This window comes from Nycticebus coucang, chromosome 4, assembly GCF_027406575.1.
Source record: "Nycticebus coucang isolate mNycCou1 chromosome 4, mNycCou1.pri, whole genome shotgun sequence".
In the NCBI taxonomy this organism is placed as follows: Eukaryota; Metazoa; Chordata; class Mammalia; order Primates; family Lorisidae; genus Nycticebus; species Nycticebus coucang.
In genome coordinates, this window is record NC_069783.1 from 27,436,069 (window position 1) to 27,463,568 (window position 27,500).

At 48.2% G+C, this 27,500-nt stretch overlaps 1 protein-coding gene across 1 annotated transcript in view; it reads right to left on the bottom strand.

The window, feature by feature from the left end:
• Nucleotides 1-27,500, bottom strand: part of LOC128584279 (ALK tyrosine kinase receptor-like) — a 55,041-nt gene that overhangs the window by 26,812 nt on the left and 729 nt on the right. The window contains exons 2-3 of the mRNA XM_053589322.1: nt 11,098-11,192; nt 10,817-10,945 (exon numbers count right to left, since the gene is read on the bottom strand). Of these exons, the coding sequence (XP_053445297.1) occupies nt 10,817-10,945; nt 11,098-11,192 (224 nt within the window). The remainder of the gene's footprint in view (nt 1-10,816; nt 10,946-11,097; nt 11,193-27,500) is intronic.

Sequence of the window (27,500 nt, forward strand, 5' to 3'; positions counted from 1 at the left end):
AAAGTTCCAAAGCTTGTTGAGATCACGAAAATAATTGAGGCTCCAGAATCTTCTGGTCACATAGAAGGAGGAATGTAGTTAAGAAGCCTTTTGTTAAATGAAGACAAATCTGTGCTTAAATGAGATTTCCATTATAGTTTTAGGAGACAGAGAATAGAGGGTGTCCCAAAGGGCACCGTACATAGGGAAAATGGAAAATTGTAGCTAAATTACCTTTATTTACAAAATATTCATTACAAAATTTTACAAAGGGGTGGCCAACATGTAAAGAGTGTTTTGTAAATAAAGGTGCATTTGCTTACAATTTCCCATTTTCCCTATGTATGGCAACTTTAGGGGCTTCTTTTGGGACACTCTGTAAAGAGAAAAGACTAGGCCAGGTACCAGCCACCAAACCACTGGAGTGGCTGTGGGGAGGGGGAGTCATGCATGCGAGGGAACATATGTGGCACTTTGGGCCCTCAGGAGCTCCTGCTTTGCTGTGAGTGCTCTACGCCAGTGAACTGGGGTCCTGTGGCTACAAACGCTGCTTTTTTTTTTTTTTTTTTAGCTGGCCGGGGCCAGGTTGGAACCCCCCACCTTCGGTATATGGGGCCGGCGCCCTATCCACTGAGCCACAGGCACCGCCCATGCGGCTACAAATGCATGTTTGCCAAAAGGGCTTTTGTCTTTTACCTGGTATTGGAAGACATAGGCCCCTGGGGGCTGGTGCACACACTTACCTCCTCACTTGAGCACACAACAGCTCACACTCACACTTGGACACTCATACACATGGGTGAATGGTGGGAGTCTTGTGTTCTACTCCTTAGCAGTGTGGATATTCTACTAACCCTGTGGCTTATTGGATCCTAGAGGGTCACTAAACTGAGGGCCTCAGTTCCTAACTGGCTAGAGGTCAGTTCCTCTACACCATGGCAGCTGGCTTTTTTCAAAGCCAGCAAGGAAAGAAAGAAAGAAAGAGAGAGAGTGAAAGAGACTGTCTTCTAGAAAGACAGAAGTTACAATCTTATGACTGATGTGTGTGATCAACTTGTAGACTGAATGAGCTAGTAAGTAGGACCAACATCAGGAAGTCAGCTGAGGGGAAAGAAATAGTCTTCTTTCCCAGGGAGCTATTCTGAGGCCCAGGGAGATTTCCTGATTCCAAGTTAGGCTGCTGGAGAACTCAAAGCTCACCCCTATTTTCCTCACTTGTTAATATTAATAGTTACTTACTAAAAAATAACAATTAGATGAATAAAATTTTCTCTCCCCTCATGATGAAGTCACTGTCAATGTGCACTATAAAAACAAATCAGGTATCCCCAATTCTATCACTTGGGATAAGTTTGAAAAAATTTTCTTTCAGAAGGTTCTGGAGCCTCAATTATTTTCGTGATCTCAACAAGCTTTGAAACATGGATTTTTAGAAGGCCAGAAACTGGAATTTGCTTGGAACTTTTGCAAAACTTTTGAGGAACATATACTCAGATGCATATTTATGTGTGAAGCTCATAGGGTTTTGTGTGTACACAAAAGAGTGCACAGCTCATCAGAGGAAGTGAGCTGTAAATGCATCTAGTGTATGTAGAAGGCAACTTACAAGCAGTGAGTGAATGGCCCAACCTTTTTGATTATATATTTGACTATGTTACTTATAACATCACAACGACCTTTTATGTTAGTACATTGTTTTTCTATCTTTCAAAGCCTCGTAGGAATGACCTCATTTGTTCACCCTGGTAGCCAGCTGTGAGAAGGCTCCTACTTCATGGATGAGGACACTGGGGCCCAGAATATGTGCATCTCCTGAAGTCATGCAGTTAGACTTGGTCTCTAGCATTCTTTGCCAATCCACTTATCATCTTGCTATTCATGTTTCTGTGGAATACTGATAGGCTTGAGATCAACTCTAGGAATTCTGCCCATCAGAATCCTGCTGGTGGTGGGGTGATCTCTGGCAGGCAGAGGCCACTGCAGGTGGGCTCTAGGACCGCCCAGTGATCTCTACCTCCTGACAATCACACCTTGTGCAATGCTCTCTGAGTGTAGGCAGAGATTGTGAGCTGCTTCTAACCAACCGGATATAGCACAGAGGATGGGATGTCTTTTTCATCTTTGTGTTACAAGATTGCAATTTCTGTCTTTCTAAAAGATAGTCTCTCTACTTCTCTTTCTTTCTCTCTTTCCTCACTGGCTTTGCAAAAAGCAAGCTGCCAGTTAGGAACTGAGGCCCTCAGTTTAGTGACCCTTTAGGAACTGCCAACAACCATGTGAGCTTGGCAGTGAACCCTTCCCCAACTGAGCTTTCAGATGAGACCCCAGCCCTGACTGATACCCGGCCTGCAATTGCCTGAGTGACCAGGAGGTGGAGGATTCAGCTGAGCTTTGCCAGGTTTTCTGACCTTGCAGAAGCAGATAGAACAATGTGTGTTATTTTAAGTTACTCTGTTTATGGTCATTTGTTACGAAGCAATAAATAACTATCCAGCCACCCCAAAGCCTCTGCTCTGCTACTAGAACTTTCTTTGACCTCATTATCTTTTGTATAAGTGTCCAGCAGTGAGGGCAGTGAGCAGCTGGGCTGAGTTTGGCCCTGTGCCCTCTCTCCTCCCTGACTCAGTGATAGCCAAGGCAGTTCCACCTCTTATTTCTTTTCCTCTTTGTGGGGAAAAGGCAAGCAGGAAAGACCCACTTCGTGATCAAGAGTCAGTATTTTAACCTTTTAAACTTTTTCATCCTAGATCCTCTGTCCAGCTCTGGGTCTGGATGAATTAAAAAAGACAAAACAAAACATTTCTTTGTCCGAGACCACTGAAGCTTTGCTGCAACAAGCAGAGAGGTGAATAGGCTCTGAGAAGACGCAAGATTGTTTTACAGGCAGAAGCAGCAAGTCTGGGAGAAAATGATAAAAATGTGGTCTTCCCAAACCTCAAGTGCTTAATGTACTTGCACTGATGGAGGGGCTTTTGTGTTCTTCTAGTCTCCGAGCTAAATGATCTTAATCAAGGCACGTTGACCCCAGAGTTTCTGGATCATTTATCGTCTCCCACTTACGTAACCTTTCCCTGAAACAAATGGGAGAAAACGACATATTTTCCCAGGCTGGCCCTGAGAGAGAAAGGCAGTGGTTCCTGTCTGCTGCTCAGAAGAGTGACGGCATCTACTTCACGCTCCGTGTTTGCTGTAATTCCAGCCACTGCCCACTATTAGACTGGAGGTTCATGAGGCATTTCTGAGTCCACCAGCCCAGGCTGGTGCTGTGCTGTTTCTCCAGGGAGGCCTAGGGCTCGGGAATTCTGCCGTAACATCATTGATACCTTGTTATCTCACGGAATGCTGCATTTCTTTTCAAAAAATGATGGACAATTCAGAATAATTTGCAAAGCACCATCTAGGGCAGGATGAAACGAGAACACCTGGCCTGATTCTAGATGTGCCAGAGTTGGAAGTCTCCCTCGTGCTGGGGTAACGGTGGCCTCGTACTGAGCTCATGTGGACCAAGCCCTGGGGGATGTGTTTGTCAAGAGCAGCAGTTTGGCTGGTTCACAGCTGCAGGCCCCAAGGCACCCAGCAAAGGGTTTGACACAGAGTCAGCACCTAATAACATGCTTGTGAAATCAAACTATGTGAGTCTTTATTCCCTAGGATTGGGATTCAAGAAAAGCAACGATGTTGCCTGCCTTGAACACTGAGTTGAATCTCCTGAGTGGAAAGAGAAGAGCCAAGGTGCGTGCAGCAGGAGCCTCGGTCTCGGTGCTGGCCGGCAACCACCCACACTCGGCACAATTCTTAACAGAATTGGTTAAAGTGGGGAAGGCTTTAGAGAGAGCCGGCTTGACTAGGAACTCTGGCTCTGCGTTTGATGGGTGGGGCAATTCACGTAACATTTCTGACCCTCCGTTTCCTCAGTTCTAAAATGGAAAGGTGACAATGGCTTATGCAGCCCACTGAGTGTCAGGCACCTCTCTAAGCTCCTGACATGTATTAACACATATGATCCTTACATCAAACCTGTGAGATATAAGTAGGAGTGACCTAGACACAATTTTTGATGCGAGGAATGAAGGCACAGACAGGGGAAGGGAGGTACAGAGCTGGAATTTGGACACAGGTGGTCTGTGCTCTTAAACAAGATGCCACACTTCTTCCTCATAGCAACATCTACCTGCAGGGTGTTAGTAAGAAGTAAATGACAGAGACACTGAATGTGCTTAGGGACGAATGGGAGGAGTCAGAACATATTATGGGAGGCCCTGTGGCTTGTGGGCTTATGGGCACTCTGCCTTCAGCCCAGCCTTTGGTCACCGGGTCCCTGGGGGAGTGACATGTCTCCCTTGGTGTCAGCCACCTCTTGGGGATATTGACAGGCTCTTTAGCCTGCAGTGTCTCTTCCTCAGCAGAGACTGATTGATGTCAGGAATGAGGGTCATGGAGCGTGAGTTAGATCCATGCCACCTCTCTTCCTGGAACGCAGCATGCTTGCTCCCAGGGAAGGGAGGCACACCCAGATGACAGTGACATTCTAAGCAGGAGGGTGTGAAGCTGCTGCAGTGACTAGGAACCACAGGCCTCATTAAGGCTGGCATGTCATATGTCATCACTAGTGTGCCTGCCAGAAATAGGTGGTAACCTAAAATTAGTAACGTAAGAGAGAACCCATAGCAGGTGGTGAACCAGCCGGGCGGTCAAGCAGAGAAATATCCAGTGCCTGATGGGCTCCTAGGGTTGGATTTGTGGCCCCAGGCCTGGCACACCTTAGAGAATTGTCCCCTCCCTGCACAGGTAAATGGTCCTAACAGAAGCACCTTCCAAATGCACAGTGAAGGCACACAGAGGGCTGCCAGCAAGCCACAATTGTCATTTTTCTCACGCATGAGTGGGTACATTGCCTGCCTGGGGCACTGTCTTGAATGTTAGTAAAAGGTGCAGATGCCCTGTTTAAGCAAAACTAACATACAAAACAGGATTTTCCATAACAGAAAGAAACTTCTAGAAGACCTGTTCAATTGTGGGGCCATTGAAGGTGTATCAGAGCTTTGCCTTCCAAATATTTATCCGGCTTAGAAATTTTACTTTCTATGTGACTTTTAACAAACATGTTGTTTAGCTTTTTATAAAAGTTGTATGATTTAGGGCAGATTAATCAACCTCTCTGGACCTGAAATACTTCATTTACAAGAGGGGATAATGTAGCATCAACCAATGGGGTGACATGTGTGGACGAGCTCAACGCGGACAGGCACAGCAATGAGCAGGGTGGAGTGGCTGTTACTGCTGTGTGAAGAGGTGACACCAGTGCACAGGGCCTGTGCTGTCTGAACAATGGAACCTTAAAAGATGCCATGTGGCTCTGAGCCTGCCTTGTTGCCTTCCCAGGGCCCAAGCTCCTCATCTGTAACGAGGAGGGCAGGCTGCAGTGCCGGGCTCCTAAACTTTGTTAGTTAATCAGACTTTCCTTGAGGGCTTATTAAAAATGTGGATTCTGATCCCCGCCCCCATTCCCAGACATACAGATTCCACAGGTGTGCAGGGGCCCAGGAATCTGCACTTTTAACAAGCCGCACTGGACGGCGACTAAGATGCAGACAGTGTAAGGAAGGAACCCTGGGCCGGATCTAGTTCCTCCACCCGCTGGCGTGCTCACTGCTGCACTGGCTGAGTCTCTAGTTGTGCCCATACCTGGGCATTTCTGGGGAAAGCTGTGACACAATTAGCCCAAGAGTCTAACCTGAGGACATCCCTCCGGCCCGCCCTGACTCGTCTCCTGACCTCTCACATCTTAGGAAATTGGCATTTAGCGGGGATCTATGGCTAAAGAAAGGTCTGTCATCCTCCCTATGCTCCACCTGGCATAAGATTATCTGTAAGGCCATCATGGAAGATGCCAGGATTTCTTGGAATTGGATTAGAACATGTTATTCACTTAGGATCTGAGTGAATCCAAAGGCCAGGGCCCTGTACTACTGGAGTACTTGGCTGGGCCTGCTGGGACTGAGTGTAGCAGGCTCCAAGGAAAACAAAGACCCCCATCTCGAAGGGTTCTAAGGGAAGGGGCCGGGCCTGCCTTCCAACAATGCCGTCATCCCCAGAAGGGTGTGCTTGGAATATAATGGCTCTAGTTACAAATTCTATTAACTCTAATAGTTGTTCTGTGGTGAATGGATAATGCATTTAGCAGAAATAGACCCAATCAATTTATATGAAACTCATAAAACTTTCTCATTGGAGTTGGCATCTGTTCTTGAATCTCAGGAGCATATGTGGAAATGGACAGGCGGTCACCCTCACTTCTGGGCACATTAGCAGTGCTGCAGGTTAATTGGAGAAATGGGCCAGATAAAGCAAGGGCTCCCTTGTGACATGGCAATTCTGGACTCCCTTGGACTCCTGGAACTGGGAGTGGGAAGGGACTTAGACACTGTCTATTTCAAGCCTTGACTTTTTAAAAACAGTGGTTTCTCTGCCCTTGTCTGTGTCCGCACGAGCCCCTCTCACGATTGTTGTTACTGAAGGGTTCACTGACATGCCCAGGAGGGAAAGCCATGCAGAGGTGGAGGGTCCTCAGCCCACAGCTTGCTAGTGTAGACCAGCCTGGTCCCGTGGTGTTCTGACTCCCAGCGTGGTGCTCTTTTCAATACTCTGTGTATTTTTAATTTCTTTGTCCCCCTTTGGCATGAGATATACACTCTGAAAATGGTAGACCAAAATGTCCCCAAACTACCTGGAGACAAGGTCATGGTTTGATGCCACGGCTCCACAGTCAGGACTGTGGGATTATGTCTGAAGTTTGAGCTAATTCTTATGTTAGCTGAGCTGATCTCCTGCAGCCCTCCCTACACTGCACAGAGGGGTAAGGAAGCTGGGACAGGTCACTGGCTCTGGGGGCCTGTTGTCCTCAACCTGAGCTGTGTAGGGAAAGAGCTTGTACCACTGCACTGCTAATATTTGTCACCCAAGAGGGAGACAAAGGTGGAGAGAGAGAGAGAATGAGAGGAAGGGAGAGAGAGTGGGGAACCTGGCTCTGCAGCCCTGTGATCGCATTACACTGACCATTTTGTTAGTGTAATTGTAGCACAAAACTGACAAATGTAATTTCCCTGAACTTAATACTGGCCCCATTTTCTCTTTCTAGCTTTTTCATCTGATTAGCATGACCTGAGTCTTCTGAGAATGCCGCGTGAAGCACCTGGCTGTGCTCACCCCTGCTTGCATCGGTGGCTCAGCTCTGCTCCGTGTGCTGGGAGGTGAGGAAACCCCTAGGCCTAGGGAGTCAGGTCAAGTCCCTCATTTGTGGGCAGAGGCTGCCTTGGGGATGTGAGGAACATTTAGGGATGCTCAGAAGCTTTGTGAGTAACTATTTTCAAAAGACCCCATTGGGCTTCTGTGTTTCCAGGAGTTGCTCTAATTCCTGCCAGGAGGGGAGTGGAAATGCCACCAGCCCCCTTGTTCCAGCAGAAACTGACAGCGCTGAACTTTGGAAAGAAAATCTTATTATCTCGTCTCCTGGGTTCTTTGTCAAAGGGCTGGGAGCTGATCTGTTTACGGTCCATGCGGGGGCGTCTGTCTGGCTCTCTCATCGCTATTCTTTTCTGTTTTCAGACCTGGGAGTAGCTGAGTTGGGTGTAGGAAGGTAGACGTCAGGTTGTCATCTGGCCCCGCACCCTGCCTGCCTGCCTGCCATAGGACTCTTAAATTCTCCTACACCGTTTCCTTATCCCTAACTTGGTAACAACAGCATCTGTCTCCAGGTGTGGGGTGAGGACCAGCTGTGGACACGTCCTGGCCTGGGGTCAGGTGTGCTCACCTTTCCTTTCCCTCCCCGCCCTGGCCTGGCCCTCCCCTTCCCCACGGGCCTCCCAGGTAGAAGCTCTGAGTGTAGGTTTGCAGACATTCCCTGCTGCTCGCAGGCCACTCTCCTCCCTGGACCAGAAGCTCCCAAACAACGAGTCCAGGGTCAGTCTCGTCCCTGTTGTAGGCGCGCACAGTGCTAGGCGTGGAGGAGCCAGGCTGTTATCTCTGAGTGGCTGTGGCCCTACCCGAGGGCCTTCGTGAGTCTGCCTGGACCTTGCCTTCTCCCAGAGCCCTCCTCTGCCTTCTCTGGCTGCAGGCTCTTGCTCTGCCATCATCATTGCTCAGTTGTGACCTCCCTGTCTAGGCTGGGAACTCTTTGAGCTCCCGACCTGGGTTGTGCTTACAGCTCTGACGGCAGGACCAGCCCCAGAGGAAGGGTGTAGGGGAAAGCTGGGGCCAGGGCTCAAGATGTGGCCTGTTCTCCCCAACCAGGAGGCTGAGTCCAGGCAGCTCAATGGACATTGTTCTGTGGATGGTGGGGAAAGACGGTCTTGCCTCTAGTAAATCTCCCCAAAGAAAGCAGAGACATCCCCCCACATGCTCATAGAGATCTGTGGCCAGGTGAGACTGGAAGATCTAAGCCTTGAGGGGGAGAGAAGCCTCCCGCTGCTGGAGCACAGCAGGGATGGTTATGGGACTGGATGCAGCAGGGGGTCTCAGGAAGGCAGTGGCTCTTTATTTGGTGTCCTGAAGCCTTCTCAAGAAGCCTCGGGTATATGATGTGGCTCCTATGATGGTCTAAGGATGTATTTAGAGTTTTCAGTTGGAGCCACTCCAGAAGAGAGACGGAACGCTGACTTATAGCTACCGCCCAAGTCCTGCTCTGAGGCTGGGCTCAGAGAGGAGGGGTAAAGTCACCAGCGGGGGAGGCTTGAGTCCCAGCTGCTGTCCTCTCCAGCCTCTCAGGCAGCCCCTCGCTTCTAATTTTATTTGGAGGTGGTGGGGGAGTCACTGCTGCTTTTGAGCCACTGCATGATTTCATTAGTCTGACTGGCCACCGGGCAGGCCCTTATCGATTAGCCTTTTAGGGATAGTGGGAGTTATGTGGCAATAAACCCAGGAGTCGCACAGGATAGATGGCTGTTTCCTAAATGCTGGCTGCAGAGGAGCTGGCTGCCGACATCTGAGATCTGAGCCCGAACACCCAGCTGCCCACTGTTCAGTAGATGATTCTGGAGTCCTGGCTATGTTATCAGTGCTGGTGGGTAGTCTGGGCAGGTGGCTGTGGCTATGTTTACTTAGCGCACTAGAAGGGGAAGTCTGGCCTCTTTCCTGAATTTTTAAACTTCCTGAATTCATTTCAGGGAGGTCATAGTTGACCCAGAGCCAAGGAGTGAGTGGGGTGAATAACTGGGCTTAGGTGGCAGGGAGGTGCATGAACAGATGAGTAGGAAGCTGTGCCCTTCAGGGTAGACACTGTCATGAGCCATGAGGCTGAGTGGGAGCTAGGGAGAGCTGCAAGTTAGTAGGCCAAGCTCCCCTCTGTGCGGGGAAAGTGGAAAGATGTTTGGGGAGTCTAATTAAAGGTAAGAAGAGGAGAGAGCAGGGGGGTTGGCAGCTGGATTAGATCAACACAGGAATCAAGAAAGGCTGAGAGTTATTCCTGGGGAAGCTTTTCAGGGGACAGAAAGGAAAAAATTTCTTTGAAGACAAAGCAAAACTAACATCTAGTTAATAAGTCAATAACTGATGAATTTAGTGGCAGAAGTATAAACCTGTTTTTCTTGTACTTTGTATTAAATAAGGATTTCACATTATAAATAGAAATTAGAGATTCATCATTGGTATGTATATATATATATATATATATACACATATATAATATTATTATTATTATTTTTGAGACAGAGTCTCACTCTGTTGCTCCACGCTGTACTGCCATGACATCAGCCTAGCTCACACTAACCTCAAACTCCTGGGCTCAAACCATCCTCCTACCTCAGCCTCCCAAGTTAACTAGTACTACAGGAAACTGCCACAATGACTGGCTAATTTTTTTTCTATTTTTTAAGTAGAGATAGGGTCTTATTCTTGCTCAGGCTGGTCTTGAATTCCTAAGCTCAATGAATCTACCTGCCTCGCCTCCCAGAGTGCTGGGTTTACAGGCATGAGCCACCACTCCTGGCCAGTTGTTTGGACATAGACATATCTTTTAAAGGAAAATGAGTACAGGTAGACAGCGTGTGAACACCTGGTTCTCCAGGCTGCTGCGTCAGAAGATTCCTCACGTGCCTAGGTACCAGAGTCTGTTTGGGGAAACTCCTTGTCTTACTGGTGTGGGGTCTGGAAAGCCTTACTAAAGCTTCTCCGGGCCCAGGCTTGATAACCACCAGGAGCATACTGGGTTTGGAGATTGATCCTGAGAGATTCTCCATGACATGGAGAGTGGCTGGGGAGCTGCACCTATGGTTTCCAGGCAGGGGCTGCAGACACCTGCTTTGAAGTTGCAAGAACCCCATGAGAAGTCTCAGCCTGAGGACCGCTGAACAGAACGGCTTTTGAGGGGATTCGAGCTCTGGGGGAACTATGTTAAACCCAGAGTTTTTAAGGATTTACCCAAGATGGGGTAGCCTGCCACTGGGCAATAGATAACCTTGACCTTGGGCCCAACAGTCTTTAGGAGGAAGAGAAATCCAATGGTCAGGCTTGCTCTGTTCAGGGCATGGGCAGTGGTTCCAAGGAACTGAGTGGAGGAAGGAATACCAGCTTGGTTTTCCCATTTGGGTGGGCCCTGAGTATTCCCCAGGCCTAGAGGAAACTTGTTCCTTTGTACAAACTTCCAGGGGCTTCCTTTGCCCAGGCAATACAAGAACCAGCTTCCTTTTGGAGCCCCACAGTCAGATTGTAGGTGGTGTTTTTTTTACAGGTTCCAATTTTAGTCTTTAGACACGCATCCCCACCCCAGATCATAGCACGGATCTTTCTTCTGCCTTTTGCAACAAGACACTGCTTTGCTCAAATTTGTGGGCGGAACACTTACCTGTAGGGTCGAAGATGGGGGTCTGTCTGGGTGCATGTTCCCAGGGTGTGGGCTCCTTGTTTGGGTTTCTCTCAAACAGATTTCTTGATTTGGGTACTGCATCCTGTGGCACCTTGTCCTCCCCACTGACTGGAATAGAGAAGCCCCATGAGCTGAGTTAGGTGAGGCTCATTTCTAGAGTGAGAAATGAATCACACCGGGAAAGGTGGGAGAGACGGGAGTAGGCTAGGGAGTTTGGCAGGGTTGGAGGGGGACAGAGCGCTGGGGCAGGTGGAACTCACTGGTGAGGTAGCAGTCCAGGCTGATGGAGATATTGTCGAAAGCCACAGTGGCTCTGGATCCTTGCCCCCACCATGCGACCACCTGCAGCCAGAACCTGCACACAGCAAGAGGAATGTGTGTGAGGGACAGATGGGCATGGTGGTGTCTTAGGATTTGGTATCCAGCACCCACGTGTTGATCCCCTGGCTCAGTATGTCAGCTCTCCTAATTCTAGAGCAGAGCAAGTGGACAGCTGTCAACTTCTCTCCTACCTCTGTGATCCACAGTGCCTCCCTTTCGAAGTTTTGCTCCATAATGTAATGGCTGACACTTGGCCCCTAAGTCCAGGGTGCAGTTTGGGGTCTGGGACCAGGATTTTCTGACTACCGGAGAATACTTTTGATTTCTGGATGGCCAGGGTCTTTGGAAATGAGTAGCCTTCATATTCAGCTGGGGCGCCTCCAGTGGGGCTAAAGTATTTATGAAAATACTGAAATGTTTCTGTACCAACCAGGGTCCCCTGAGTGCTCCCCACTGCCTGTTGCTTCCGGCAATCTGGCTCCTTCCCTGCTGCCCCCGAGCTTCCCAATTACCAGCAACAAAAGGGTTAAGCCCTTGGTTAGGCACAGCTGGGTCTTGTCCAGCATCACTTGAAGTTGCCTAACTGGTTTTGAAATATAAAGTGATTTGATTATAACCCCAAGGAGTGTTTGTAACCAACACAGAGGGGTCATAAAGTATCCATTGAAATATTGTTTCTTTCTGGCTCCTTCATGGCCTTGGAGGGCCAGGTTCTTGGACTGTGGCCAGAGAAAGCTTCACAATAAGATAAACAGAAAAATAGCCTTGATTTGTTTGTTTTTTGGGAAATCATCTCCCTGGAAGGCTATCAGTCAACCAGCCCTTTCCTGTTGTAAAGTGAGAGTTTCTTAAGAAACTTCAAAACCTTTCCCACCTTCCTGAAAATCAATCTTCTGAAGACGAAATGCCCGAATCTGCTATATATAGGCACGGACAGGCCAAATTCCTCACGACGGGGTCTATGTGCCAGCAAGGAGGGCTGATGGTTGGGTGTGGAAGGAGAAGTGCCCAGTGAGAACCCCCACATTGTTTTCTGAGATGCTTGGGCAGCCTGAGGATGCCCTGCCCTTGGCCCCTGGGACTATGCCTGTGGGAGGCACCTCTCATTCAACCTTGATATGCACGTATCTGCATTTCCTCCAGGTTTTGGGCCCTACCTTAGGCCTGTGGGGGATTCTAAGAGCAATCAGACAGGAACGCTGCATTCCAGATGCCTCCTATACAGGGGAGAGAGGAGGCATGTGCCCGTTAGTGTAGAATAAGGTGGGCAGAGGTCAATGCCACGTGAAGGTGCAGGAAATGTGCAACGGAGGCTCAAAGGAAGGAGAAAGTCCACCAGGCTGGAGAGACTGGGAGGCCTTCATAGAGGAGGTGGTATTTAAGTTGGTTTGCAAGTCAAGGAAGAACTCAAAGATTTGGGCATGGGGTGGGGGAGGAGAAGAGGTCTGGAGCAGAGGAGCCGGTGGAAGGGGACATCGGTAGGATAGGCCTGTCTTGCTTGGGCGAGAGGGGCAGGGATGGGGGTAAAGATGATGAGGACATTCAGAGGCCAAAGAGTTTCATTGAAAATGGGAACCATTCCAAGTTTCTAGCAAGACAGTGGCAAAATCAAAGACCTCTTTGAGGATAATTATGATAGGATTAGTAAGCAGGGTGTGGGCCATGAGAGGAAGCAGGAGAAGGGCTGGGGAGATGATGTGAGAGGCTCTTCTGCACTCATGCCTCACGTGACTTCACCAGGTTTCTTTCTTCAGGAGCCTTGGCAAAGCTGCAGCCATAATTTCTCTGCAGAGGACACAGTTCGTAGATGAGTTCCTGGCTTGAGCCAGGTAGCCCTGGATAAAGCCCAGGCCTGGAGTTCCCAACTGAAAACTAGGGCTCTAATTCTGCTCCCTCATTAAAGCAGAGGCAATGTTTGGAAAATGCTGCTTCCAGGTGGCAAGAAAATAGGCTCTTAGAATAGAAGGCATCTTGTTCCTTGGTGAAGCATTAGGAAGGCACAGCGGCTGCACCGCAGGGGTCAGGGTTCCCAGCCTACCTTTCTCCACCCAGGCCATCATCCCCTAATCTGTCATTTGCAGGCCAAGGGGCCAGGCCTGGCCCTGATTTTGATGCCTGAGGAGTGTGAGCAAGCAAATAGCATGCATGTGCCCGAGAGGCGAGGGAAACAGACCCCCTGCTGTCCCCTAAATGTGTCCTTCCAGAGAAGCTGCACTCTCTGTACTTCCTTCCTTATTATGAGAGATCAAAGCTGTGAAGTTCTCTAACAGCCACTGGGCCTCTTAGCATGGATGGGATGATGCAAGCAGGGCTGGAATGGCTTCTAAATAGAAGAGTTTCTAAAGTGCTCTGCAAGGCGATGGCAGTGGCAGCTGCCGTATAAAGAGTTCGATTGACACTGGGAATTGCGCATATTTTGAGTCAGGAACACTCATAACAATCAGGAAGACTCGATCAGATGGCGACATGAAAACATGCTATGCTGCCTCTGTCACATCCCCACGGGCCACACTGCCAAACTCTCCCCAGGGCTCCAGACTCTGGAGGCTGTAGGACGGGAACAGGTGGGCCATGGCAGGGTGCAGGGGCAGTCTGGGGAGGAGGAGGGAGGGTGTTACAGGAATAATCTCTGTGGGTGCTGGTCAAGAGACAGGTAGGTGCCAGGGCCACCTGGATTCAGGCTTCTCTACTATGGATGGCACCTGGCCCTGAGTCTTTTCCTGACCTTGAGGTGAAAAGGAGGTGCTCCTGGCTCCATTCACCCTCTCCCTGGTAGAGATGGGCAAGACTTCCTTAAGTCTCTCAGAGCCTTTCTGGTCTAACCACTCCTTCCTGTGGAAGGCCCCCAAGGTACAAGTCATCTGTGGCCTCAGGTTCGGAGTTCTACCTCTTACCTGGCATGAACCCAGTGGCCACTCTGGGTCTGAGGGAACGTTCTGGCATGTGCCAAGCAAACATTGTGAGTCGAGAAGGCAAGGCTCCTGAAACCTTACTCTGCCAAGACTTCAGGGGCCAGGTGGGTCTCATGAACACACAGGTTATTCCATTGCCTTTGTCTCAAAGCCCCCATCCTGGTAGGGAAAGGATGCTGAGTCCTAAGGCCAGGAGAGCCTTCCCCTGCCTCTCTGTGGGCAGCCTGGTCAAAGAGAAGGAAGCGCCGGCTGCCCGGGGTCCCCCCACTCTCTCACCAGTCTGTACATGAAGAACACGGCAGGGGAGCCTCCCTCTCCTGCCCTTAGTAGGAGAGATTTTACGCCCTGCCCACTAACACTTCATACCTGCCCCGCTTTCTGTTTCTCTAAAGAAGACACTTTTGATTGCAGAGTTGTTGTTGCCTTTTCTCCTTTTTTCCAGCTGGTAGAGTCTGGAGCTTGTTGTTAAGACACACTTGGCTAGAGCTCTTGGTTGGAGGCTGGCTTTGCATAGAGAACACGTCCACCCTGATTCGTCTTGTTCAGCTCTACAGAGCGGCCTTTTGAAACTTGGCCCGGTCAAGATCTGGGAGGTGGCCATTTGGGCCGTGGGCCAGCTTTAGAGGGGCAGCACTGGAGTTGGGTGCCTCCCAGACTCCCGGGAAGATCTCTGCCTAGGAAAAGTGAACGCCACGCACGTGCGGCTAGGAAAATGCACGCTCTCACTCGGGCCGCAGACTGTTAATGGGCAGTGACTGTAACGCCTTATTTGCTGTCCTGCCAGCCTCGGGGATTGACAAACCTAATTAAGTTCACTTAATGGTTTTAAGTAGCTGACAAAAAGGTGTGCATCTGAACGTGGACTGAGGGAATAGCCACCCTTCGGAGGGAGAGAGCGGGGAAGAGTGGCTTGACTGGGTAAAGGCATCTGCCGTCTGGGCACCTGTCTCCGATTCCTCCTCGGCCGGGTAGTGGGCTCGGGAGGAGGGAGTGTTCTGCATCCCTTTTGCAGCTGGGGCTTGTCCAGGCTCCGGCTGCTTAGGAGAGAGCTGGCAGACACTGCCAAGGAAAAATACTTTCTCCAATTTCTCACTGAATAGTTGCTTTGCTTGGCAAAAGTCTCCTAAAATGGACTGTCAGAAAGCGTGGGTGGCGGTATGCATGTCTATTGGAATAATGTATGAGATAGCCCTGCCATGTCTGTCTTATTAGCTAAAGGAACTGACTTCTTTCCTGGGTGAAGTCGAGGGGCTGATGGATCGCCTGGGATTCCTGGGACCAGCCCTGGCCATATCAACCCCAACCAGGGCCAGGTCTGGCTCTAGGAATCTTTGGTCCCTACACAGTCAAGTGGGGACATTCAAGGCCGGATTTGGGGGTTGGTAGCATCCCTCCCACTTGGTCCCACTATCAAAAGTAATTGATCACCTCCTGACTTGGTTTCCCATCTGGGCAAAACGATGCCAGGAACCCTGGGAAAAAGCCAATAATCCAGCTTCCAGGGCTGCCATGGGCCCTAAAGTTCTTTCACAATGAATCAGGCTTGGTAAGGGAGCCTTTCTGGAAAGTAAGAGGGAACACAGACTTTCAAACAGGACGAGCAAGCACTCAGAATCACTCCGACCTCAATTCGAGGCTTCCGGGTACCGGCTTTCTGTGTTTGCTTTCAGGGGCTGAGAAGAAAGCATGTTGGCTCCCTCGCGTGTGCTGGCAAGTCACCAGCTGGAAAGGCCTGCTGCAGGGGGTTCCACTGCACCAGATGGAGGTCCATCTCTGGCAAGCTCCTGTCTTGCTTGCTTTCTCTCCCTCTGTGTCTCATGGACTGAGCCGGGCTGGGCCCCGGGCTTGGAGGGGAAAGGTACAGGGAGGGTCTTGCTTCCCAGAGCCCTGTCCCAGCAGGGGAGGTGCTGACTCTGGGCTGGAATGTGCTGAGTGTGTGTGTAGCGGGGAGGGGGGGGGTAGGTGGGAGGCAGACAGATAGAGAAAGAAGGGCGAGGAGGAGGGTAGGGGAGAGAGCAGGGACCTCTTGGGAACATGATTTGACTTGCCTGGTCACATCCAGAGACAGCAGCACAGGCAAGGTGAGAGCTCAGGCCTCTTGATTCTCACTTTTCCAGCTGTTCCTTTCAGAACCATCTGACTTCTTTATCTCATTTAGTCCCGTACCTGCTCCACATTTGTCCCAACAAATTCCTTGGGACAACTGGGGATGTGGAGAGCTGTCTGGAACTGGGAAGCCCCCTTCCCTTCACAGAGTCTGGGATATCTGCTCCTTTATCTCAGAACACGTGGACATTTCCTCTGCCCTCTGTCACCATGCACTGTGGCCTGGAGGGCTGAGATGACAACAGAGAGGGTAGCACTTCCATCGGTGAGAAGAACACAGAGGAGTGTGGTTCCTACCTCCCTTCTCCCTCGCAAGGAACACCTTAATGAGAAGGAATTAGCAGTGTGCTTGGTGGGGGCTGAGTTTTAAAGTAGGGTGAAAATGGGGCTATGGACTTGGCAGGACCCCAAGAGAGTCACTGAGGTGCCATCTTGGTTTAAAGAAATCGGTGTAACATGAATATTTCCACAGTGGAAGCCTTCCGTTAGCAAGAGAGAGTCTAATTTATTGTCCCTGTTTTATACTTTTATTACAAACCTGTGCTTTCTCAGCACTGATACAGATTATATATATCCCTCGCTGCCCTCGGGTAAAGAGTATTGGAGCGCCTACTGGGAGTCTGACTGACACTTGTGCCTGTGGCTAGGAGGATGGAGATGTGTAAGGCGTGCACCTTGCTCTTGAACATTTTGAACAGCCATGTAATTCCTATTATTTACTGGCCGGGGGGTTGTTGAAGTCCCCGTAACTTGTGTAGACTCTACACAAGTTGGAAGAACATTGCATTCAGGCAGCAAGAGAGAAGTTAAAAAAGACTTAGAAGAACTGAACATCTTGGAGAATGGTCAGGCTATGGACAGAAGTATCGCTTTGGAGTGGGGGGTGGGGGCCAGCAAGGCAGCTGGAAACCCAGATGTGGGACTGAGGTGGGCACACAGATGTGTGTGAGGTCTGTGTGGGGTCAGGGGTGGGAGTCATGAGCATTGATGAGGTTCCTGGGGCAGCATAGGTAAAATTGGATTCTCCCTTGTTTCAAATACCAGAAACCTAATTATCCCCTAAATTCCAGACTTTGTAACTAGGGAGAGGAGGGCTGGGAACACAGGGCTACATTTTTGGAGGCATTTAAAAGGTTAGGAAAAACATACGCATCTGTTGACTTGTAAGCCAAGCTGTGGACATTATCAAGAAAGCCTTGAGCAGGTCCAGCTATCCTGTTACTTGAAAGAGGTTCACTTCATGCCATTTTGAGAGACTGCCTCTTGAACCAGGCTCACGGGCTAGATCTGTCTCACTGCTTTGCACTCCTGATTGTGGAAACTTAGCAATCAAAAGCAACAACTTGTCCCACACATCACAGGAAATCAGTGTTAGAAATAGGGTTTAAAGCTCAGTATTGCTAATCTACTCCTTGCTTCAATGATCTGAGATATTTTCTGAGAAAGAAACGGGCCAAATCCTTCCAGAGTTATGAATGTTTGATTTGTATATATCAATGCCTGGTTGCACACTGCATGCTGAGCCACTGGTCCTATCTCTCTCCCTCTTCTTGAAGGGTGGGTGCTGCTCAGTACAGCTAGGAAAATGCAGTCTCATTCAGGTAACAGACTGTTAATGGGCAGTGAACATAATGCCTTGTTTGCCATCCTGGCAGTCTTAGAAATTGACACCTATGGTGCATCTTAGAATGGGTAGAGGTGAAACTTACTAAATGCAGAATACAAATGTCTACATACAATAACTAAGAAAATGCCATGACGGCTACGTTGAACAGTTTGATGAGAATATTTCAGATTGTATATGAAAACCAGCACATTGTACCCTTGATTGCACTAATGTACACAGCTATGATTTAACAATAAAAAAAGAAAGAAAGAAATTGACAGACCTAATACATTTCACCTAATGATTTTAAGTAGGTCAAGGCCACTTAAGTTGGCCCCTGGTTACCCTGTGCCAACAGCCATTGGAAGGCAGCAGAGGAAGGGGCTCTCTCCTAGTTGACACAACCTAGTTGCCCACTCTCGAATCCACAGAAAACAGCTGCCACTTGCCTTGATGGTCTTCTCTGACATGCCAGTGTCTTCTCCATTTCCATACAATCTAAATCCCTCCCCCCGCCCCCCAGGGGCCAGCTTACAGTAAGCCTGTTTTCTCCATGATGGGTCCCTGACTGCTCAGGTACCTGCGGTTGTTGCCCGACCTGAACGCTGGCCAGGGTCTGTTGGACCCTGCACATTACTGGTGTGGCGCCTTTTGCCTCTCAGAGCAGGTGTTTTCTGTCCTCACCAGCATGCAGGTCCTGCCATCCAACAAGGGGCTGGTACAACATCCCTTCCCACCCTCTGTGCTCAGCGAGGGCTTAATACACAGCATATGTTTGCTGACAACATGATAGTCACTTCCTGATTCCCTATTCTTCCCCCGGAGACCCAGATCTGCCATTTTATGCCAGAGACTTCCAAAAGGAGTTGCACATTAAAGTTACCTGGGGAACTTAAAAAAAAAATACAGATTCCTGGTTCCAATATGTGACCAGGATCATGATCTCTGTCTATAAAATCTAGGACTCTGAAAATGAAAGTGTTTTCTAGATAATCATTATGTTTGTCCAAGTTTATAAACCTTTGTCCAACGCTGTCCGACTAGTTTAAAGCCTCTCAAAAGTATCTTTTTTTCTCTTCTCTCTTCCTTCCTTCCCTTCCTTTCCTTCTGTTTAGTCTTTCTTTCTCTCTCTTTCTTTCTTTCTTTCTTTTTCTTTCTTTCTTTCTCTCTCTCTCTCTCTCTCTCTCTTTCTTTCTTTCTTTCTTTCTTTCTTTCTTTCTTTCTTTCTTTCTTTCTTTCTTTCTTTCATTTTGGGTTTTAGAAAGGAACGTTTCATCTGGAAGGATTTCTTCTGTAAAATGAGACTTCACTGCATTGTAAAATTTGGGGAATGAAACATTTATACCTTAGAATAGATCTGGAATTCATTTTGGTCTTGAATTATGCGACTTTGTTGAGAAGAAGCCTGATCAATGAACACTCAGAATAGTTGAATGAGAAAGTGCTATTCTCATGTGACACTCTTACAGACCCCCAGAGATGAGAGCTGTATTCTCTGGATTATTCCTTGACACATCATATCATTTTTCCCCTTGATGGCACTTCTCTCATTTGGGCACACAGCTAGACTTCATTCCCCAGCATTCTTTGCGGCAGGTGTGGCCATATGGCAGGGTTCTAGCCTGTGGAAAGGGAGAAGTAATGACTCATAGAATCTTCCTGTTTGAGATCTCCTAAGCACTTTGCCCACGGGCTGGCTGAACACAAAGGATTCCAAGGCCAGAGAATAGGGCAGACCACACAGGGTGGAAGTGGCTTGCATCCCTAACTGACCAGAAGGAAGGCCTCCTACCAACCGGCATACTCTGTTTTTATTTCATAGGAGCTGGAAATGGCCTCAAGAACTGGAGGTCCACTGTTACTCTAGGTAGCATCATCCCCCCTTATACAGCACATAGTGCATGCCTGAGCTCTCAGGTGTGTTCAATGCACCTAGTTAAGTTGATAACTGACCCATTGGTGAGGGTCAGAGTCATGGGTAAACATCACCCTCATCAGTTGGCTGCAGGACCCTGCAGGACTCTTCCCTGACAGATACGGCTTCCTTCCCCCTGCACACCCCTGTGAGTATAGTCTCTGGGATGAAAGGTGAATCTCAGCAAGGCAGGGTGTATTAAGGATGGTGGTCCAGTGCTCTGGGAGGAAGAAGCAGTTTTCCTGTGCTAGTGTCTATATACACAGGCTTCAAGCTCACTGACTCCCGGGTTTCTGTGCTGCTTTGGAGGCCTGGATCCTCATTTCACCTCTTGTTTTCTACCTGACAGCCTCCCTGATGAGGTCTTCAGGTGGCCCAGGACCAGGCTTTGTAATCAAAGTTCTCTCACACCAGCTGCCGATGGTGATAACACCCACTGCCTGCTGTCACTGAGATTCATAGAAGATTATTTTTGACCCTGACAGTACGATACTTGAAAGAGGGTGGGACTTTGAGCTAGAAAATTGTGCCGGAAATCCTGACTGTTCTGCTTCCTAATTGCATGCTCTGGGAAAAATACTCAACTACTCTGAGCCACAGTTTCTCGCCAACAAACTGAGGACACTACAGTCTGACTTAGGATGATGAGGATAATGGGCATGTATGCTTCGCTCGATGAGGATGTAATCCTTCTTCTCCTGTCCTCAGCCACAGCTCCAGGAGTCCCAGAGCACAGGCTCAAGGAAGAGCCACAGCCCTGCCAACATCCCCTCAGCCTTGCAGGCTGCCAGGGAAGCCAGGGATCTGCTGCCACCAGCCTGGTGAGAAGGCAGGGAGAAGAAAGTCAAGGGTGCACATGAAGGGTTTTGAGCCCTCTGGGGGGAAAGACCCAGTGGTTTAGTCAACATAATTTACCCTGCTTGACCTAAAATTACCCCTGAGACCACCATTTTCTCCAGTTCAAAAAATAGCCCCAGACTAAGGTCAGTAAGCACGACCAAGTCCCTGGCCCTGCAGCTCTGGGAAGGGACGCCTGTGCTGCCACAGCCCTTAGCAGTGGAGAACGCCTTTTGTCTTCTTCACCCTGTGCAGAAGGGCTGGGTTTTGCCTGAATTTATGGACTCAGGGCAGTCTGACAACTTTTGGAGGGTAGTTCAGATGTTCTTTTCCCCACTCCTCACCTCCAAATTTGGAGCCTGCATGCTACTCTGGTGGCAGTCATTGCTCTCTGCTGGGTTGGCGCGGCACGTCTGGCAGAGGATGACCCAACACTGGCAACCAGAGGGGTGCCCGCTGAGTGAGGGGCCCCAACAGCTGTGGTTTTCTTCCTGAGGCTCTTTCCCCCCAGGACTCATGATCTGTCATGTCACTATCTTGTCTCCCTGCTGGCCTTCGTGATGGGATGGCGTCCCTCAAGACCAGGGGCTGCATTTCTTGTCTAGGTGAGTACATCACCCGGGCCCCAACAGGGCAGTGAGTGTTGGTTGGTAAATGCCTGGGCAATTTTAAAGAATCTTCACAAGACCCTGGTGAAGTGGAAGGAAGGGAAGGAGGGCCACTCCAGAGGAGCCTCTACGTTTAATGGCAAGTTCATGAACATCTGAGGGTCTCAGTTCTCTCTTTTGAAAATGAGGGATAATGTCTGCCCCAGCTGTCCCCAGTGTGGGACTGAGTGGGCACCTGAGGTAGTGAAGGGGCAAAGCACTGTGGAGGGGGCACTGGGCTACCATGGGTGGGGGTACTGGGCCACCATGGGAGGGGAGACTTGGGCAGAGAGAGAGGGGCACAGGAGCAGAGTCTGTCCAGTCAGCACAGCCTGTCCAGCCGAGGCACAGCAGGCACCGGAGGTAGGGTTGGCCGGGACTGACACTTGCTCCTCCTCAAAGGCATTCCCCCTACCTGGGGAAGGATGGCTAGAGGCAAAGCAATTAGAAATGGAAACTTTCCATGGCGGAGAAGACAGGCTGGAGGGGAGGAATGGATCTAGACATGGGACCTGTTCTTGCCTGTGCTTACCTGGGGATGGAGAAGGGCTCTATACAGCATAGTGCATGACAGAGTAGTGACTTGAAACCCCACATGGGGAGGGGGCACAGTGACCTTGAAGGACAAAGGGAGATTCCAGCAGGTGGAGTGAGACAAGGAACAGGCAGGCAGGGTAGGGTGGGGAGGGCCCTTCAGCAAGGGAGGTAGTGGTGAGAAGTAAGATGATGGATTTTAGGGGGTGAATGAGCAACAGGGGGGAAAAGTACACTAAATGGAAATGAGTAGGAGATGTGAACTAAAAATAATCCCGACCCTAGATATTTTGAGTAACAATGGCTACCATTTCTCAAGATTTCTACCACATACCAAGCTCTGTGCATCATTTCCTCAGGCAGTACCTGGGAAGCAGATGAGCCTAAGGATCAAGGGAAAATGATTTAACCTCATTAGCCCTCAGATTCCTCATATAAGAAAGGGGATTAATTATAGTATCTATCCCGAGGGGCTGTTTTTAAGGATGAAGGGAGACAATGCATGTCAAATACTTGTTACAATGACTGGGCTCGCATTAAGCTCTCAACGAATGCTTGCTCTAATCATCGTCATTTCAAAGTCTGTCTTCAGTGGCTCTATGAGGAAGCCAGAATTCAGTTTACAAAAGGATGGATGAAACACAACCTTTTCCTGGGGTGATTCTAGCCCTGCAAAGTCTTGCCAGAAATCTCTGGATTTCCACTCACTGGTATTTACCACTTCTCTGCAGAGGTAAGAATAAGAATATCCCCTTATGCCTTTCTCATCACAGAAAGTTGCTACACACAGGGAGAGTCTTGTTATTGATAGCACCCTGGATAAAATGGAGGTAATTCTGTAGATGATAGAAATTGAACAAGAAAAAAAAAATCGTAGCTCTCTCGAGTTTCTGGTCTAAATACATGAAGACATAATTCTTAGTTGAACCCATCGCATTTGAAAGATGCATTGTGAAACACAGCGCTGATCGTTTAGGACAAAGGATGTAAAAGGAGCAGAAAATCTAAATATCTCCAGAGGGAACATTTTTTCTTGTTAGGCTATGTATACAGTGCATGGCTAAAAGCCTTTCTAATGATAGTGCTGGGGAATGGAGCCTACACAGGTGCGATAAGTTATGTGCTGGTACTTTATATTTGACTGTACAATTGCAGTGATTTGTGGGACACGATTTGATCCATGGTGCTTCCAAATCCATCTCACAATGAGTCGAACTTAGTACCTGCTTCTGCTCGGTAAGCACGTCAAAGCTTAGGAGGGTGTGGAAACGTTGGGTTTAATTTAATAAGAAATGTGATTATACGGAGGAAAACTAGAGGTATGTCTCTGCAAAAGATTGACAATTAGAATAGGGGGAGAGAACTTCCACTTTGAGAAGAGCTAGGATTAATCCTAGCAGAAAAGGAGTGGCCATTGAATAGGGGAGGTGTTGAAGTGAGCAGAGAGAAGGAAGAAAAATAGTGATATGAGGGGGATGTAAAGTAGTGAGATAACTTTTAAGCACACACCAAGCCAATACTTGAATTTGTGCTATCCTTCAAAATTACCTTTAGAGCATTTATCTGTATTCCAGGAGATGCTCAGCGCTGCTCTTTATAATATGGTTGTACAGTTAACATAATTTCATCGTGATGGCAGACTATTGCATTAATTCTATTACTTTGCATGTTTGTAAATGGACAGAAGGAATATCACTCCATGGATCAACACCTCCCCGTGGCAAGCCTTCGTATGCCTCCGGCATATTCGCTGAGCCTCCACAGGACTACTGCAGTAGGTGCAATCTGCCCAGAGATCTTTTCTTCCAAGAACTCAGCTTTCTCTCAATTCACAAGGACCAGGGCACACAATGAAGATAAAAGTCTTTCTTATAAAGCTATTCCGACAGGACAGTGACCAGAGACAAAGAAAGCACAGGTACCGGGCAAGTCCCTCAAGAGAATTCCTTGTCACAAGAGCAACAAATGTTTTGGTTTATCTGATGGGACACAGGTGTTGCTTTGATAGACAGAACATTTCACAGTAGTATTTATTATAAAGTGATCTGATCAGTTTTGTTAGACACAGGTTGAACAGAGGAAGCATGTTGGATGGATCCCAATAAGTGGAATTCTCAGCTCATTCAGCTGGAATTTAGAAATACAATCGATTTCCCTCATTCTGTCAATGCATATATATCGAGCACATTATATGCTAGGTGGGGTACTAGAGGTTCAGGAAGCAGTGATGAAAGGCAGACATAATCCATGCCTTGTTAGAATGTGCATTCAGAGAGTAAAAAACAGTAAAGGGTGGCAAGTTATTATAGGTATGTTTCGAGAACCACAAGACTATATTGTAGGCACGTAAATAGTTTAGGAATCTGGGGAGAATTTTTTTAAAAAGTGAAGGAAGAGTGGTATTTAGAGAGATGGAGAGTAAAGCAAGAGCATCACAGGTGGAGAGAATGGAAGGCACAGAAGCCTGGGGGTAAGAATGTAACATGGTGCAGCTGAGTGAAAAGAAGTTCAGTGTGGTTATCGGTAGAGTGAGACAGGGAGATGGGGGGGGGGTGTGTGCTAGTGGAGTTAGAGTTGAGAAGATCACATATGGGCCTAAGTAAAGGTCTCATTAAGGAGGTTGGAAGGCAGTCCAAAAATCACAGGAAGCCATGGAAGGATTTCCAAAACAGGAAAACGGTTAGTTCTATGTTTAAACACTTTATTTATGTAAAGCTCAGGAGTTCTGACTGGTGTCTAGAGCCCTGAAACTCTTTAGGGCTAACCTCCAAGCTTTCATAAAACTGCCTTAAAAATGTTGCGATGTGTGGAGGTTGGGGAATCTGGGAGCAGAGGCGATTTGGGACAATATAGAGAATAAAGTTCCTGCCACCTTCAAGGACCAGTGCTGGTGGGCTGTCCACGAGGCAGGTGCCTAAGTAGGCTCCTGAAATGTGGGCAGGTAGGGCCAGGTGCTAATGTCCACCTCAGGGGTGGGAGGAAGGGAGTTGTTTTTTCTTTGTCTTTTAATCCTTTTGTTTTTCTCTTTCTCTTAATTATTTTCTTCCTCTACCTTCTCATTTCTCCCATTTTCATATCTGGCAACCTGGGCAGCTATCGCTAAACTCACTCTGAAGGAAGAGGGAAGAAGGTCTTTCTTGCCCCCTTCTCCACGAGAGACTTCTTTGTATGAGAAGTCAACAGAGCACTGATGACAGCAAATTCATGAGAAGCCCACCTTTGTCTTAGGGCTGTTTAAGCCTGGCTATTGTTGCTAAATTGGCCATGCCAGACTCTTCTGAGGCATTAGGTGGGAAGATACTGTCATAATGTTATCATTGTTATTAGTCTTAGCATTTAGTGTGGGCCAGGCAGTTCACCAAGGGGTTGGATTCCCCAAACCTAAGAGGAGACTGACTTATCTCTGTTTTATAGAACATAACTTTACTTGGAAGATCAGTGGTTGTGATTTGTGCTATTTATTTAATAAATTATTATTAAAGGCTGGGCATAGTGGCTCATGTCTGTAATTCTAGCACTCTGGGAGGCTAAGGTTGTGGAATACTTGAGCTCAGGAGTTAAAGACCAGCCTGAGCAAGAGTGAGACCCCATCTCTACTAAAAAAATAGAAAAAGTAGCCAGGCATTGTGGCAGGCAACTGTAGTCCCAGCTACTTGGGAGGCTGAGGCAAGAAGATCACTTGAGCTCAAGAGTTTGAGGTTGCTGTGAGCTATGATACCAAGGCACTCTACCTAGGGAAGTCATTCGTGGAGAAGGGGCAGGAAATACCTTCTTCCCTCTTCATTCAGAGTGAGTTTAGCTATAGCTGCCCAGGTTGCCAGAGTGAGACTGTCTCAAAAATAATTATTACTAAGGCTACGTAACTGAGGGACTGGATATAGAAGATATGGGAGATAAAATCTATTAATACCTACTATGCATAGATTCTTTCAATAGTCATTATATTTAGTCTCATAACAGTCCTGTGAATTTGTACTGTTGTTATCCTCCTTTTACAGGTGAGGATGCTGAGGATCAGAAAGGTTAGGTAATTGGCTGAGGATACACAACAATAAGTGGCTGGGTCAGTTTTTAAACTTAGGATTATCTGATTTCTAAAGCCTGTACTCTCTCATCCAAAGTGCTTCTTTAGTTTTACGGGCCAGTCATATCTATAATCTATTGAATAGTTTGGTTTTAGCAAGTGAAAACCTCTGTGTCCCATGTTCCTGCAGTTCCTGTTGCCCTGGGTCTTGAGGCTTCTTGCATTGTCTCTAGCTGTGGGGGTGGGGGCGGGGAGCTTCCAGCATTAGAGCATCTCAGTGGCGTGAGGGATCCCTGTGAATGGAAGCACTCTTGTTCTCTGTAATTGCACACTCGTTAGGTCATGAGGCATTATCAAACCAGGCAGGCTTTTGTTTGCATCCCCACTAGACAGTTTGGTTTCAGTATCAATATTGGAAATGTCAGTCTGACAAACAGCTTTTAACAGGGAGGATGAAGGCCAAGAACAAAGTCTCTTTCAAATGAAACTCTAGAGGATGAGTGTGCACAGAGTCAACATTTTACTTGCTGAAAATTCCCCTGGAGTGGCTATGGATTGGATTTAGGAGAATTCCCCCTCTTAAAACCACACAAATTGATTTTATTCTCCCAGGAGGGTGGGCTCTTGCATCACCCTCATGTTTTCCAGCCCCAGCACGCAACCCCCACAATTCCAAAAGACTGGTTTATGGTGGGCAGTGCCTGCCCACACTTCCCCCTTTCCATATTTTAATTAAATCCATTTGTCTTGGGATCACTGAGACTTGAAATTCACAGGGGCTTTGATCTTTAACCCACACGCATCTGAAGGACTGGGGAGCTGGAGCTCAGACTGAGGGCAATGCCTTCTTCCTTTGGCAGCACAGATCGAGTTATGAGATCTTAGACATAGAATGCTATGTGAGGTTCGGGTGAAGAATTTGAAACCCTGTTTTGCACTCACAAAGTTGCATGCCAACTGGCATCATGCTCCACCTTGCTTTGAACTTTTTGCTCTCACTTTTGAAGATGGATCCATAGGATGGTAATTTGAATATGTTTTAGGAGACTGATGAAGAGGCTGCTTTGGATTGTAGGGTATTATGTCTAGCCCATAAAAGATCCCCCCTTTTATCTGTCCCCCCTTTTTAGTCTGGGACAAATCAGCACCAACTATGGAGGGTTCGGGATGATACAGCAGCGTCACAGAAGTGCTGCTGTGCCCGGGCCACCTCCATCCTGGCTGTGCTTGCTGCAGGCTGACTGCAGGTGGCAGAGTGGTGCCATCCTGGGAAGAGAAGTGCGGTTCCTGCTCCGTTTCAGAGCTACATGGAATTAACCATGATCTAGTCCAACCCTCTCAGCTTGAAGGTGAGGAAACTGAGGCCCAGAGAAGTGAAGGATCTTGTTCAAGGTCACAGTGACAGGATCCAAATGGGAACCAGGACCCATGGCCGAGGCACTCCTCTGCCATCTGCCTTCATCAACCTGCCTTTGGGACCTGACTCGATGGAGCACTGGACTCAGAACTGGGCTTGACTCTGATTTTAACCGGCTGGCCCTTCCCCTCTTTCATTCTTAGTTTCTCCCCCTTGTAAAAGATCAGAAGTAGGAAGCCATGATTAGTCCTATCCTACCAACCTCATAGGTTTTGTTGTTAATACAGAAAAAATAAAATCATAAATGGGAAATTTTTTTTTTTTTTTTTTAGAGACAGAGTCTTACTTTGTCGCCCTTGGTAGAGTGCTGTGGCATCACAGCTCACAGCTACCTCCAGCTCTTG